This window comes from Centropristis striata, chromosome 9, assembly GCF_030273125.1.
Source record: "Centropristis striata isolate RG_2023a ecotype Rhode Island chromosome 9, C.striata_1.0, whole genome shotgun sequence".
NCBI lineage: Eukaryota > Metazoa > Chordata > Actinopteri > Perciformes > Serranidae > Centropristis > Centropristis striata.
Window position 1 is genome coordinate 7689780 of NC_081525.1, and position 15419 is coordinate 7705198.

General features: G+C 38.2%; 1 protein-coding gene across 1 annotated transcript; it reads left to right on the forward strand.

Moving 5' to 3' along the window:
• Window positions 1-233: 233 nt before the first annotated feature.
• LOC131977863 (regulator of G-protein signaling 4-like) lies at window positions 234-7525 on the forward strand. Its single transcript, XM_059341311.1, has 5 exons — window positions 234-362; window positions 653-763; window positions 3160-3224; window positions 5218-5381; window positions 6057-7525. Exons 1-5 carry the CDS (start codon window positions 319-321, stop codon window positions 6267-6269), a joined length of 597 nt encoding a protein of 198 aa, XP_059197294.1. The 5' UTR covers window positions 234-318; the 3' UTR covers window positions 6270-7525.
• Window positions 7526-15419: the final 7894 nt, after the last annotated feature.

Consider the following 15419-nt stretch of genomic DNA (forward strand, 5'->3'; position numbering starts at 1 on the left):
TTTCCATGACTTTAATCATTCCTCAGATGCTTGCGACACCTCCCTGAGTAAAGAACTTCTTTTGTTTTGATTACCAACGACCCCATCTGCTGTAAATTTACCCTCTCCCTCTCCCTCTCTCCCTCCCTCTCTGTTTTTTTCTGCCTCTGCATGATGTGATTGGTCAGGGTTGTGTCAGCGTGCACTCTGGGGGTATAAAACCACTGCTGGGGGTGGAGACGTATCGTGTCTGCTGCTTGCAATCACACTGTTGACTCCCTGACGGTGTTGTCGTCATTCACAACAACATCACTGAGCTTGGATCTGTAACATTTCACCATGTGCAGAGGACTTGCAACACTTCCTGCTACCTGCTTGAAAAGGTAAGACCAATTTAGTTTAAACAACAGGTGGACTGACGTGTTACATTCCTGCAAAATATCTGAAACTGTGCTTACTCTTAGGAGACTTATCTTTTTATTTAAGTAGAAAATCAAATTGTAAACCATCAAATGGATGAAAAGCAACGTTCAGTGTCGAAAAAGAGGAACCAGTTGCTAACCACTTGTTTACATAAAGCAGATCTTCATACAAGCAGCAGATATTATTAATGTAAATAATCTTCCAAAATGCATTTTACTCACTGTCCTCTCTCCCATCTGCCTCTCCACAGTGCCAAAGACATCAAACATAAAATAAGCTTCTTACTCCAGAAGCCTGAACCCCATTCAGCCGATCAGAAGCAGATAAAAGAGGAGAAGGCGGCTGCTGCTGCAGCATCGAGGTCAGAAGGAATTATCCATTCCTTTACTTTGTGTATGTCTTCAAATATTTGTTTCCATTTGTATTCTTCATATCCCACATCAAGCTGCTCTTCCAGGAGCTCTTAAGAGATTTTTACTACAATTACATGGATTATGATGAAAGCTGCATCTATCCATCTCTCTCTCTCTCTCTCTCTCTCTCTCTCTCTGATGTACACAGTGCATTAAAAATAATTTCTGCCTGAAAATTGCACAGGGTAATTCTTTGAGGAGATCTGTTCTCTTCGTGGTTGCTAACAGAACATCCTTTGTGCTTCCAGTTATAAAAGAGAGTATTACTTCAATAATAACTGGATAAAAAAAACACATTTATCATCAGTATTGTGGGAGATGACTTTGATATATTGTGTTTAACCCTTAATAGGGCACTCATTGAAATACTTGCAAATTCCAAATTTCAACCCGAGAGAATATTGGAGGATATTACATACAGCCAGAATGTGTAAAAAAAACATACGAAAATAATATTTTGAGAAAAAAAAATATGAGATTAAAGTGGCAAATCTACGAGAAATAAATGCGTAGATTTATGAGATTTAAAGTGTTGAATCTGGGGGAAAAAGCTGCTTTCCCCCCACTTTTTTCTTGTAAATCCGCGACTTTTTTCGCGCAGATTTGCAACTTTAAATCTCTTAAATCTGCCATTTTTTTTCTTGTAGATTTGCCACTTTAATCTAGTAAATTTGCAACTTTTTTTCTCGAAATATTACCTGAAGTTACGAAATATAGTTCTTCGCCTGATAAAGGGTTAAGATTCAACAATTTTCACTCATCTTTGGTTTTCTTGACCAATCAAGATTGATAAAAAGTAATGTGATTTCGAGGTTAAGACACATAACTTGATGTCACTAATGAAAAAAGATCAAACTATCGCTTTTTTCCCCATTCGCTTAGAGACAGATGAATGGGTGATGAGAAAGGGAGATAGGAATGGGTCAGTGTGGAAAGAAAGCTTCGACATTGTTACTGTCAGTTACTTTGAAATTGAGGTAAAATGTTCCTCAGAGAGCATGTGTCTCATCATGGTCCACCCTCAGGCTAATGGGTTTCCTGTTCTTGAGGAATCTGACACCAGGACTGACCTTTCCTTTTCAATGAGATGCAATCCATTCAGAGACAGTTCTGGACAATCAATATTCCCATAATTGTTCAGCAACAGTTTCATTCATTGCATGTCACAACACAAAGACTTGCTGTAGAGCCCTGTGACACATGCTATTGCAGTGATGCATATAAATATGGATTAGGGTTCTGCTGTTAAGAATGTCATCACCCCAGAGAGCAGCAACAATCTGAATAATTAAGATAATGTCATTATTATTTACTATAGGATTTGCCAGATGACGCAGGTTACTGCAGTGATTAGATTAGTTGCTGTTATTGATCAGTAAACTGGTGCAGATGGAATGGATGAAAAGAAAAGCTCCCCACAAAGCACTCTTATTGTGGTGAAAAATACATCTGAGACAATAATATATCATATGGCAGTACAGTCCAACAGAACAATACGTGGTTTAGTTCTATGATGCATTATAAACACACTTATAATGTGCTATTTTAGCATATAGCATTGTATAATTATAAGCTCATAAATATTCAACAGTGATTTTTAACAGTAATTATAGCACATTATGGTCAAGTATCACATAGCATTTTTTTTTATTATATAAAATATATCTAAAAACAGTCATAACAATTTCTCTTATAAACCATTTAACGAATAACAATTGTCTGTTCATGCATAGATTTATAATTTTTTCACGTTAATTAAAACAAAAAATGACTTTTAACCAGCGTGTTATATAATATATAATATAATAATATATACAGTGTATCTGACTGGACTTCAGGAATTTCATTTCTTCACTGGAAGCACACAATGATCACTTTAAATGAAATTATAATGTAGCCTAAGTTACTTTATTATAAAAGATTATACTTTACAATAATGAGAATCATAATACACTATGCAAAAAAGGAGTGACCACAATTATGAAATATAATGATAATATGATATTTTATAATAAAAATGTTTTATAATGTATTACAAACATTAAAAATGCCTTGTAGCAATAATTATGAGTGCTTATAATGAGCTATAATCTACTAATAGCACTGTATAATTATAGTTATAAGTATATTCAGAAGGCATTATTGACCATGGCTTTGATGCAGAAAGTCTTTCTGAGTTTGGGAGGCATGGCAGGAAGCCAGCAGGGTTACAGAAAAACAACCTTATTTTTAAACCTCTTTGATAAACAGCTTCAATGTTGAAAACTCTGTTAAGTGAAAATAACAAATGCACTCAGAAAGTTTGTGCAACCTGATTTAAAACCCTTGTTATCTGTGCCCTCAGGGTGCCCACTGCAGCCGAGATGGAGAAATGGAAGGAGTCTTTCAGCCATGTAATGAGCAGTGAAAGTAAGTATCACATCCTTATTTTACACCTGTTTAACCAGAACTGAAACAAGTCCTAATGAGATTGTGTCCAAAGAAAATGATTGTGAGGCGGATGTTTGACAAAGTTGTTCTCCAGCGGGATCTCTCTGAGGGTTTATTAAAAAAGCTCAAAACTAAACACAAGTCTCATGCGACACAGTTGTGCTGTAATCATAGAGATATTATAAGACAAGGCCTTGACCTTCACATTCCTCCTTAATGGTTACCAGTGAGATTTTACTGATCTCACCAGTCATTAGCTTTTTTTTTTTCACTATTTACAAGACGTAAAAATGAGAAAATAATTAACCGTAGTCGAAAAGATATGTTGTTTGTGATCAGTGCTAGTTAAGCGCAAATCATGGTGTGAAAGGAAAGTTGGCTGGGACACACAAACATGCAAATTAAACACACAAATGCACACACACACACACACACACTCAGGCAGTGTCAGATGCATTCTCAGGCTCTGGTTAATGCTACGTGTCTCAAGGCACTACTTAGTGGCCCCTCAGGGCGCACTGACAAGTGCACAGTGTATATGTGTGTGTGTGTGTGTGTGCATAAACCCACTGAGAACACACACAAAAGGGGGGGAATGGCCTGTCGGGAACCAGCTGAGTCCTGACCTGCTCCATTCCATGACCTCATCCACTGACCTCCAACAACGTCATCCTCCGGCTTCAGCCGTCAGCTTTCACTGGAGCATTTTCCTCCATGTGATCTGATCTGACCGGATTTTCCTGCAGAATTCATCAGTTTTATTATAGATATTATCTACAAAGGCTCAGATCTGTGTGTACTGTGCTTTTCCATTAACTGGTTCCATGATTGGAAAAGACCTTCTTTTGTGTCTCGAAAAAGACATGATGTAATTATTGCTGCAAGAAATGTATACATATATATTATACATATACATATATACATCTATACATACATATATATATATACATATATACATACATACATATATATGTATACATATATATGTATATATATGTATGTATATATATATGCGTATATATATATATATATATATATACATATATTTATTGCATGCAATTATTGCTGCAAGAAATATATGTATACATATATACACATATATATATACACACATACATATATATATATATATATATATATACATATACATACATACACACACACACACACATATATATATATAATATATATTCTCAGGTTTAAATATATAGATATGCAGATAAACAAGTTTGAGGTGACTTTTGACAGTTTGCTGTTGCTGAAAGCATCTCCCTACTTTAGTGTTGTGCTGTATATCAGTCCAGCTGACATCCTGCCAAATCTGATCCCGGGACTCATGGTCTGAAAGGCAGATTAATGCACCTTTATTATGTTGTCTTGCAGTAATTAGAATAAATCATTAACATGTTCATTTTGAGACATTAGTATGCGGCAACTGGGAGCCAATTCAAAGCAATTTGAGGCTTTCAAATTGGGCAGTGAGCAGCATTTTAATTTTAGGTACCAAAACCTGCCAAAAGCTACCCAGACTGCTGCATCATTCATCACAAACCTGGCAACCGAGTGTGCACGATTTAGGTCTTTTTGATTGTCTGTGACATACGAAAAGACCAAGGATCAATATATCACAACATGTATTACCCTCGGTCTGCGATACTTAAATGAGATTGGGTTGCCTAACCTCCAAACATGCCCAGTTGGTTTGAAAAATCTGTTTTCTTTAAAGGATAGCCAGAAAGTAAACTATTTATCATAGACAGAAACTGTAGAAACAGTCATTGTTGTCTGATATACATCCTTCTAACAGTCAAAATTGAAGCTTAATATTGAGATTTTTTTTTTAAATAAATCCCTTACATTTCAAATAAAAAAATAAAATAGGATTTTCACCACAGGATGAACTATCATATTTCCTCCAAACAACATACAGCATCCCATTATCTCAAATGGCATTTTTTTCTGTCTGTGTTAGTGGGTCGTACTGTCTTCACCAAGTTCCTGAAGTCAGAGTTTAGCGAGGAGAACATGGACTTCTGGATCGCCTGCGAAAACTACAAGGTGTCCACACCTTCCAAGATGTCGACCAGAGCCAAGAAGCTCTACCAGCAACATGTGGTGGCAGATGCTCCCAATGAGGTGAGGACTTTGATGTAAAACAAAAGCCAATCGGGGAGCTACTCTTTCCAGCTCTAAAAATCTTAGATGCTATATGACAGGGGTGTCAAACTCAAATACACAAACACAAACATACAATATATAACTAAATAGTGCAGACATGCAAAATCAAATTTCAAATAAAAAACACATCAATGTTATTAATTTATTAAATAAAAATTAAATAAAAATCGTATGCCTCTTTTCTATTTGCATCCTTCTGATTTAAATATCAAAATAAACTTTTTCAACAGGTTAATAAATCCTGCCTTTCTTTCCGCCATTTTTGGGAAGGGGTAGCTCGGAGACAGCTCTAGCTTGAGGTTGCTATGACGACTGTCACAGAGGAGCGCGTTTCTGGGTCCTGTCCTGATTGACGCACCAAAACAACAGCAAGGCATTGTGGGATTTGTAGTATTAGCTGTAAATGCGCCGTATAATACCGACGGGTCAGCTTTTATAGTACAATAATAAGATAATAATTTGGCATTGCCTCACGGGCCAAATAAAATTACACTGCGGGCCAAATTTGGCCCGCGGGCCAGAGTTTGACACCCCTGCTATATGAGGTGCAATAAAAGTTAATGTTCTGCCTTCCTGAGTGCATGCCATAGAATAGCCTAAGCTTCTCTTTACTCTCATCCAATGCAATTTAAGGTGAACTTGGATGCTGCGACCAGGGAGGACACGAGGCTGAACGTTCAGAACGCCTGCCCGGCTTGTTTCAATGAGGCTCAGAAGATGATCTACACCTTGATGGAGAAGGACTCCTACAGGCGATTCCTCAAATCCAAACTGGTCCAGGATCTGTGTCGGACATGCATCACAAGTGATGTGAAAAAAAATACTAACTGTTGCAAGCACACGTAAAGTGGCGGTGCTTAAACAGCAAGCGAACGTGGAAGACTAGAGCATCGACTGTGAATGTAAGGGGGTAAACACTGGAAAAGTTTGGCATTGTTTTTGTGTTAAGTTTTTATAGAATAGAAAAACCAGTGGTTTACAAGATTGTTTTCTGCTTTTATATTTTTCCTGGAAGCTTTTGCATGGTTTGGTCAGTTGTATGTTGCATATACCTGAACTGTTTTTAATCATTTCGCATTCACCATTAGGTGTCATGTATGTTTTCGAATCATTTTACATGTCAAGATACAATATACATACAGAGAGTGTTAAAATGTTTGCACACAATGCTAAACACAACCTGCTGTCCAAGTCAGGACCAGGTCATGTTGATACTACAACAGGAAACTAAAGCTACCACGGCCAAGAGACACACCTACAAACAACCCTGCTGCAGGTTGTCACTGGAAAAGTGTGAAGGATTTGTTTTGAATAAAAACGATGTAAACTCTTTATTTTACTGTAAAATATCAAGTTCTTTATAAGAATGACCCAGAGCAACCCAGAAAATGTACACTGAGTAATCAGTCATAAGATTATGAACCTATCAGTATTTAAACTCCAGTGTTTAATTATGATGATGATCTGTAGCCAGGAATAAGTGATTGTTTATGTTTTGGAACTATTAAAGGAATCATTATGTATTCATCTGCCGTTCAATGAGTCCTTTAGTTAGTGTAGACCCAGTAGAGTCGTTATATTGACTGATATAAACAATTCAGTGCCACTTACCCATTAGTTCTTTTTCATTTTCTACTTTATCACATGTGCTTACAACAGCAGACTGAAGATATTGATGTACATGTTCTTTTCACCTCAAGTGAGTGAGTTATTGATCAAGAAACCTGCTATATATCTGGCATAACCATAACAACACCTGTCTGTGCTGTAAAAACATCTTGACAAAAGCCGTGCACCGTGCAGATGTTCTTCTTCTAGTCGGAATTTTAAGCATGTGCTAATACAATTGTAATTGTACAAGTCTAATTGTAGTATTGATTTTACTGTTGCGTGCCTTGTTGTCGTCACGATCTGTTCAGATGTCCTTTGTGCAGGTTATTAATAGTATCTAACTCAATATATTTTGGTGGTCTTGCATACTGAAATATTTTATCAAATGTAAAGTGAACCAGATACTGTGTGTTGATATTTATTAAGTCGTTGTCTTATTTATATCATATATATATGACTGTTCACAAATAAAATGATCTGTTGGATAACGACGTCTGTTTGGTCAGTCTTGCTTCAGTTCCATTTCAGCATTTGACTGAAGAGTCTACATCCATGATGCACTTCTACGATAGATTTACTTAATTGATCATTTAAGTCAGTGACTCACAGTGCTGAGATCGACTCAAATTCATCATCAGGTTACAGCTTTCGTATGATGTCCACCACTTCTATGTATATTATATTATATTTATTGTTGACCCCCCCCCCCCCCAAAAGTAAAGCAAACTTAAGACTTATCTTTTTAATTTGGCTTTTGCCTGAACCATTTTTAGAGATTTTTTCTGCTCATACATAGTGTTATAACACTCTTTTTATGTATTAGTCTATATATATATATATATATATATATATATATATATACCGTATTTCCTCAATTTAAAGCCGGGCCCCTATTAATGACCGGCCTCATTTAGTAACCGGCTGTAAAAATTTTTTTTAGTAAATAAAAGCCGGCCTCTTTTATAAGCCGGGTGTCTTACCGGTGTTATGTCAAAGTCTGTTCCCCCGTCGATAAGTGTCCCCCTTACCTTAACCTGCACCAACCTGACCCCTGACCCCAACAATTCCTCCTTTAAGTTGTTAACATGACCCCAAGTTTACCTTAACCCCAAACAGTTCTCTCTACAAGGCCTAACCTTAAACTTAAATCCTAACTCCAACCGTGATGCTACGGAGAACACCATTCAGGAAACATCATTTGATGGTAACAGATTTCGACACAACACCTGTATTTTGACGTTTGGCCACACGAGTTAGTACTGTAGGTAAATATGGTTGTTCTCCCGCTGTAAAGTCAAGTCGTTTACGCACGTTCTTCTGGGTTTTTTAGTAGTTTAGACATTTTAAATCTTCCAATATGGATGACATCCGGGTAACTGGCTACAATGCGCTGTGTAAAACACTCTAAAAAGTGCCGGTCAGAGCTGCTCTGATTTTCTTTTTTTAATAAAAGCCTCCTTCAAATAATAGCCTACCCCTATTATTAGCCGGGTCCCAACTGATATTTTATTAATAGAAGCCCTGGCTACTATTTGAGGAAATACGGTATATCAATATATGTATATATATATATATATATATATATATATATATATATAAATATATATATATATATTATCATGCTCTATTTCTTAATTATTTATTTATTGTTTTATCTTTTTTTAATCTAGCTCTTTTAAAATGTATTTTTAATTTACTTATTTTTAATTTTCTATTGTTATTATTACTACTTTTACTTTTTTTAATCTTCTTTTATTTTATTTTATTTTATCTTACTTTACTTTATTTTTTATCTAATTAATTTCTAACCTGCCTCCAGTGTTTCCTCACTGCTCCATGTTGAGATGGCGCTTCCTCAGTTTGTCCTTTGTTTTTAATGGGTTGGGTGGGATGAAGGTTCAGGGGTGGAGGGGGTTTGCTTGTTTCTATGTTTCGTTATTTTTATTATTATTATTATTACTTTCTCCTTTTTTATGTAAAGCACTTTGTGTTGCATCTCTCGTATGAAAAATGCTAAATGATACGGGGTGCAGTGTGTTGGGGGATTTTGAGTTTAGTGACAGCAGGAATGCCACTGTGCTCCCTTGGCACATCTGCTTCACACTTGGTAATGGTGTGAGATTAAAAAAAAGAAAGCCTTATCATCACTACTTTCACCCCTTTTAAACAATTTGCTTTCAGTGAGCGGACATTGAATGGGTCAGTTGAGATCTTTTCAACCTGCCAGCAGCTGTTGACAGCATGACACTAACGAGCTGTATTGTCATACTGTTAACAGTGAAGCTGGATTCTTTTTTTAAATAACTTTATGACCTCAACATAAATCTTTTTTGTCTCATGCTCAAAATATATTAAAACAAATCTTAGATTCTGGAAGGTATGGATCTATTCAGTTGCCTTTCTGTCAGCTCTGTTGAATTTATGCCACGTTTATGCAAATTTTTTGATCTCACGTCCAAGTTAATTACTTGTACCTTTTGTGATTGACACTGAACAATTAAGACATATGATTAAGAGATGGGGACCACATTCTGCTTGTTGTGATCGTTAAATATTGTTTTTTGAAGAGATAGTTTTTCGTAATCTCTCCATACTGTCCCTTCATAATCACACAGTAATTATTTCTAATCAGCAGATGGTCTCTGCAGTCTCAGTCCCTCAAGATTGTGTAATGTCTGCAGATTATAAACGATTACCACATCAGAATCATTATCTAATAAATAGCAAAAGACAGTTTGGACACAAGAGAGAAAGCTTTTAATCACATCAAGAAACAATTCAAATACAAAACTTTCTAGGATGGTAACTCTTTTGTTAAGAAGAGCTATATGTGTAGCAGCAACTTGTTCGCTGACTATTTAGTTTGCTCTTAGATTAATTTGCAGTGTTTAGAGCCTGCGCCGCCTGCTGGCAGGGTGAGTAGGTTGTTACTACACTGCAAAAAAAGAAAAGTGGGTGAACTCAAAATTTCAAGGCAACAAACTTCGATAAAACTAAATATTTTAAGTTTTGTTTTTGAGTTTGCTCAACTCTGAATTCAGATTTTTGTCAACTCAACTGTAAGTTGTACTAACTTATAATTTTAACATTGTAATAACTTTGTAATCCTTACTTCCGCTAACTTAGCACGATTTGGCACGATTGTAATGCCGCTATGAAATGTCAATTTTGAGTTAGCATTGATACGCTAATGGCTACTCATGTAGCTGTAACAAGCAGCGCTGCTAGCATCAGTTAGCCGCTAGCATCAGTTAGCCGCTAGCATCAGTTAGCCGCTTTCGCTAATGAATTTCATCGATTTCCCGCATTTCACAACAAAGAAATAAGAGTTAGCAGAACAATTGTCCCTTGTTTTGAACCCCAACTTAAAGATTTAAGTAACAACAACTCACAAACGTTTTTGCAGTGTAGCCCATTTAGTGGTTGTGTGCTGAAAACTAAGTGGACATGTTTTTTTTTACAATTATGCTACAAAAGCATTTCTCTAAGAACATCTAAAGAATGTCCTGGTAATGTATCATAAATACACAGGCTACATGGTGGTGTAGTGCTCTTGCATCACAGCAAGAGGGTTCGTCTCCCACCTGTGGCTCTTCTGTGTTTGCATGTTGTTTGTGTCAGCGTGGGTTCTCTCCGGCTTCCTCCCACAGTCCAAAAACATGCACTTAGGTTTAATTGGTGACTCTAAATTGCCCGTAGGTGTGAATCAGAGCGTCATTGTCTGTATCTATGTGTCAGCCCTGTGATAATTCAAATGTATTTATATAGTGCATTTACAGACGGCTGAGCCGCACCAAAGTGCTTCACATAAAAGTGCAAAAAGTGCAATAAAATACAGAATTGACAAAGGTAAAAAGAAACAAACAACAATATTAATTATATCATTTTAAAAGCACTGTGGGATTACTAGGAGACACTATTCCCTAGCACTTGTCAGAGGAAAAAACTTTAATTGAAGGCAAGAGAAAAGAAGTGGGTTTTAAAAGTGAGATTTAAAAACATTTAGGGACTGTGCTGCATGGATGTGGAGGGGGAGGCAGTACCAGAGTCTGGGGGCTGCTACTGAGAAAACACTGTCGCCTCTTGGTTTTAGTCTGGACCCGTGCAGGGATTTGTAAACAGTTAGAAGAAGTTTATAGTTGAGGCAGTGACGGATGGGGAGCCAGTGGAGCGATGCAGCCCGCCTCTCGCCCAATGTGAGCTGGGATCGGCTCCAGCCCCCCACCACCCAAACAACTTTATTAATTCAAACAACTTTATTAATCCCACAAGGGGCAATTCATTTTGAGCAGCAGGTTGTCGTGGTTCATACGGCCCACATGGCCAGCAACATAGTCAATACATAAATAGTCAACACAACACACATCAGACAACATGGAGCTTAGCATGGACAAATTGGAAAAAAAATTAGATAAAAATAAATAAAAGTCAAGTAAAGTCAATTTTATTTATACAGCCCAAAATGACAAATCACGGATTTGCCTCAAAGGGCTTTACAGACTATACATGGTACGACATCCTCTGGCCTTAGACCCTCACATCGGCCAGGGAAAAACTCCTTAAAAAACCCTTTTAGCAGGGGAAAAAGAAGAAACCCTATAAAGAATTTAAAAGTCTTACGCCGGGATTCCACTGGATGCGTAACGACTGCAGATCCGTCGTCGGAGCCGTTACGCACCCATTATAATCAATGTGTGAGATTCCACCGACTGCAGATCCGCTGCGTAATGAGTCCGACAACGCATGGCCATCCGACAGCCCTCGCAACACTTGCGCAGAGCTTCTATTTTTGTTGGACGACGGAGCACGGCGCATAAATTCAGCACAGAACAGATCGTTCGGGACAGGAAGTTGTGCACAGACACAAAATAAAACATCCGGTATATTTTCAAAATAAAGTACCTCGGGTTCACGGCGGATCGTATTTCATAACTTGAAGACCTGAAATCAACAGGTTAGAGGTTTTCACTCGTCTTTTCACCCCACTGACACCGCTCACTCCGGTGCTTGTTGTAAACAAACAGAGATCACTAAGGCTTGTTAACAAGAGGCTCTTGTTAACAAGCCGGCCGACCTCGTTAGCGCTCGTTAAGACGGAGTCGCTGGATTTGTCTCCAGTCATTAACGAGGAGATGTTGATTATCTTCCAGTTATATCAATTGATTAGGCGTGAATTCGCGAGATCCTGTGCGTCCTCGGGACTACACTGTCCGCAACAGCTCCGACACAGACGGATCCGGTGGGTGTTGACGGACTTCGTAGACACGCAGCCGTTGCGGACGGACCCCTTTCGGAGTCGTTATGCATCCAGTGGAATCCCGGCGTTAGTGCAAGGGGTACGAATGATTTGGAGAAGCGATTTGTTTTACACCTAGGAAGGGCATAACGGCGCCCTGAAGGTAACAGAGAGAATTCACCTGCAAGGGCATGGCTCGGGAGGCTAAAATGCACTCTGCTTTACGGAGGATTAGCTGGTTGCAAAATTAACTTTTTTTTTTTTTGTTTAAACATTATTTTTTTGGTATTTTTCATGCTTTATTGAAAGTGACAGATAGAAAGGGGGTGACAGAGGGGAGGACATGCGGCAAAGGGAGCACAGGCCGGATTGGAACCCGGCTCCGCCGCAGCAATGACTCGGCCTTAATGGTAACATTCTACCAGTGTGAGCCACCGGGACGCCTTTTTTTTTTTTTTTTTTAAGATTATTTTTTGGGCATTTTTACTGCTTTATTAGATAGAGACAGATAGAAAGGGGGAGACATGCAGCGAAGGGACCTCAGGCCGGATTTGAACCCGAGTCCGCTGCAGCAAGGACACGGCCATGTGGTAAGCGCTCTACCAGTGTGAGCCACCGGGACGCCCCAAAAGGAACTTAAGTCTCTTAGTTTTACTCTGGTAATCTTAGAGCATGACTTCACAAAACTAGTCAGGCTGTGTCTGTCTTTGACTGAAAGACAATGAAACCAACAGATGAAGGAAAAACATATAAGACTCTCATTAAATGCTTGATAAAAACGACAGAGTAAAACAGGCCTGACAGAGAAAGAATTTAGTTTCCTGTCATTCATTCATTATCCTTAACCACTTATCCCCGAGTGCGGATAAGCGGTTAAGGATAATGAATGAATGAATCCTATTATTATTTTTAATTTAATTCACTCTGATTATGATGTGTCCTCATAGTTAGGAGCTCCTGTGTTTAACTGACCGGTTCACCCTGAGGGCGTGTATGTTTCGACTTAGCGCCACTGTTTACTACTAGCTGGATTCACACACGGCCGAACTCCATGCCTATTTAAGGGCAACACATTTGGAAACATGACGCACTACTCAGTAAATGAGCTTGTTTAAATTTATTCTTCTGCAAATCTTACTATGACAAATAGAGAGAGGGAGAAAATGCCTAAATATTTACTGTCTGCTAATCCCGTCCGTCTGCTTTTTTCGCTCAGTTAAGTAAGGCACAAAAATAGAATAAAAAATCCCTTGATGCTTGTTTTTAAGAGGGAGAATCTGTAAAAGTGCTTGAGTTAATAATTCACCAACACCCTTATACAGGCACCTCCAAGTGGATCGGGAGTTTTTCCATGCAGACCTAAAATGGGTCCGTCTTTGAGAAGATGCTGAGTAAATTATCCTTTGAGAGATGATTGTGATTGTGACATTTGGCCCATTTTTAGCATAATTCCTCCTGAAGAAAAGTCCTGCATACAGAAAATAATTATGAATACATGCATATAAACTACATGTCTGCCTGAAAACCTGCTGTGTATCTGATAAACAGCAGTATATCAGCCTCAGTACGCTTGGATTCTGCAGCTAAACCACAGGAGTATATGAGAAAGTGATAAATCCACCGGGGCCAGTGTGCCTCTGTGAATTCTTATCTGCCATCTAAAATGAATGAGAGTGGAGGAGTAGTAAGGACTGTAAGGAGGCCAGCAGCTACAATTTGGACCAAAAAATATTTAACATTTTGGACTTGAGCTACAATATCCAATATTCACTTTCTTTTAACCCTGTTTTGGTCTTCTTTCTTCTAGATATTTGCCGAAGTTGTCAGCTGTTGACCAGGTAGCATACAGTGGCTTTTTTTTGACTGAACAGTCATTTTTTCTCTGTGAAAGGTTATTTTTGAGTGAGGGATAAAGGTCAAATGATGCTGTACAGATGGTAAAGCATTTACATTTAGTCATTTAGCAGATGCTTTTATCCAAAGCGACTTACAGGAAGAATAAAAGCAAACAATAAAGGTATAGTGCAATAAGAGCTATTAGTCAACCTGGTCACACAGAAATCCATGAAATAGCCACGGATTTCGCTTAACTCAAAATCCGTGGAATAGCCACGGAATCGCTCAAATTTCCGTGAAACTGACACAGATTTCGCTACAATGCAAATTAATGACAGTCATATCCCGTGGCTATTGGTTTGTTCCAAGTCACGTGACTTTCACATTTCTAGCGAGAAATATACGTTTTATTTTCTAAATCTTCACTCAGTGAACGTACATAATCACTTTGTGGTGAAGATCTCGCCAGAAAAATATGACTGTCATTAACTTGCATTGTAGCAAAATCCGTGTCAGTTTCACGGAAATTTGAGCGATTCCGTGGCTATTCCACGGATTTTGAGTTAAGCGAAATCCGTGGCTATTTCACGGATTTCTGTGAGACCATGTTGCTATTAGTGCATCAATAAGTGCTAGTGACAATTCTTTAAGGGGTAGAATTGTCGTGTGGTGCTAGGAGAGAAGATGCTCTCTGAAGAGCTGGGTCTTCAGGAGGTTTTTTAAAGGTAGAGAGGGACGCCCCTGCTCTGGTTGGAACTGGTAGTTTGTTCCACCAGCGGGGAACAAGAAATGCAAAGAGTCTGGATGGTCCAAGAGCATCTTCTCTCCTAGCACCACACGTCACTAGCACTTATTGATGCACTAATAGCTCTTACTGCACTATACCTTGATTGTTTGCTTTTTTCTTCCTGTAAGTCGCCTTGGATAAAAGCGTCTGCTAAATGACTAAATGTAAATGTAAAGCTCTCTGAAGCTATTTGTGATTAGTGAAACTAGTGCAGTGCGCGTAGGAAGTATGTATTCGTACATTACATGCCACACTACAATGTCGGCAACTCCATAAAACACTTACTTTTAATAAGGTATGCACACCATCCAGCACATACACATTGAATTGATATTCACAGGAAACTATTATATTATTGGAAAATCGAACCTTGTAGTGCACTTTAAAACTCCGAAAGATATGTAGGCTAAATAGACTTACAGATGACTCACTGCACATAAAGTGAATCATTACTGAACCTTCTGTTTCTGTTGCCAACACTAGCCATGCTTCCAGTGAAGTTGAAGCGAATTTTGAAGCGAAATTG

Bases quoted from the DNA above. Each gene is read 5' to 3' on its own strand.
- LOC131977863 (XM_059341311.1), top strand. From the start codon at position 319: ATGTGCAGAGGACTTGCAACACTTCCTGCTACCTGCTTGAAAAG. The intron at 363-652 runs GTAAGACCAATT...GCCTCTCCACAG, and splicing joins CCTGCTACCTGCTTGAAAAG to TGCCAAAGACATCAAACATA. The intron at 764-3,159 runs GTCAGAAGGAAT...CTGTGCCCTCAG, and splicing joins GCTGCTGCTGCAGCATCGAG to GGTGCCCACTGCAGCCGAGA.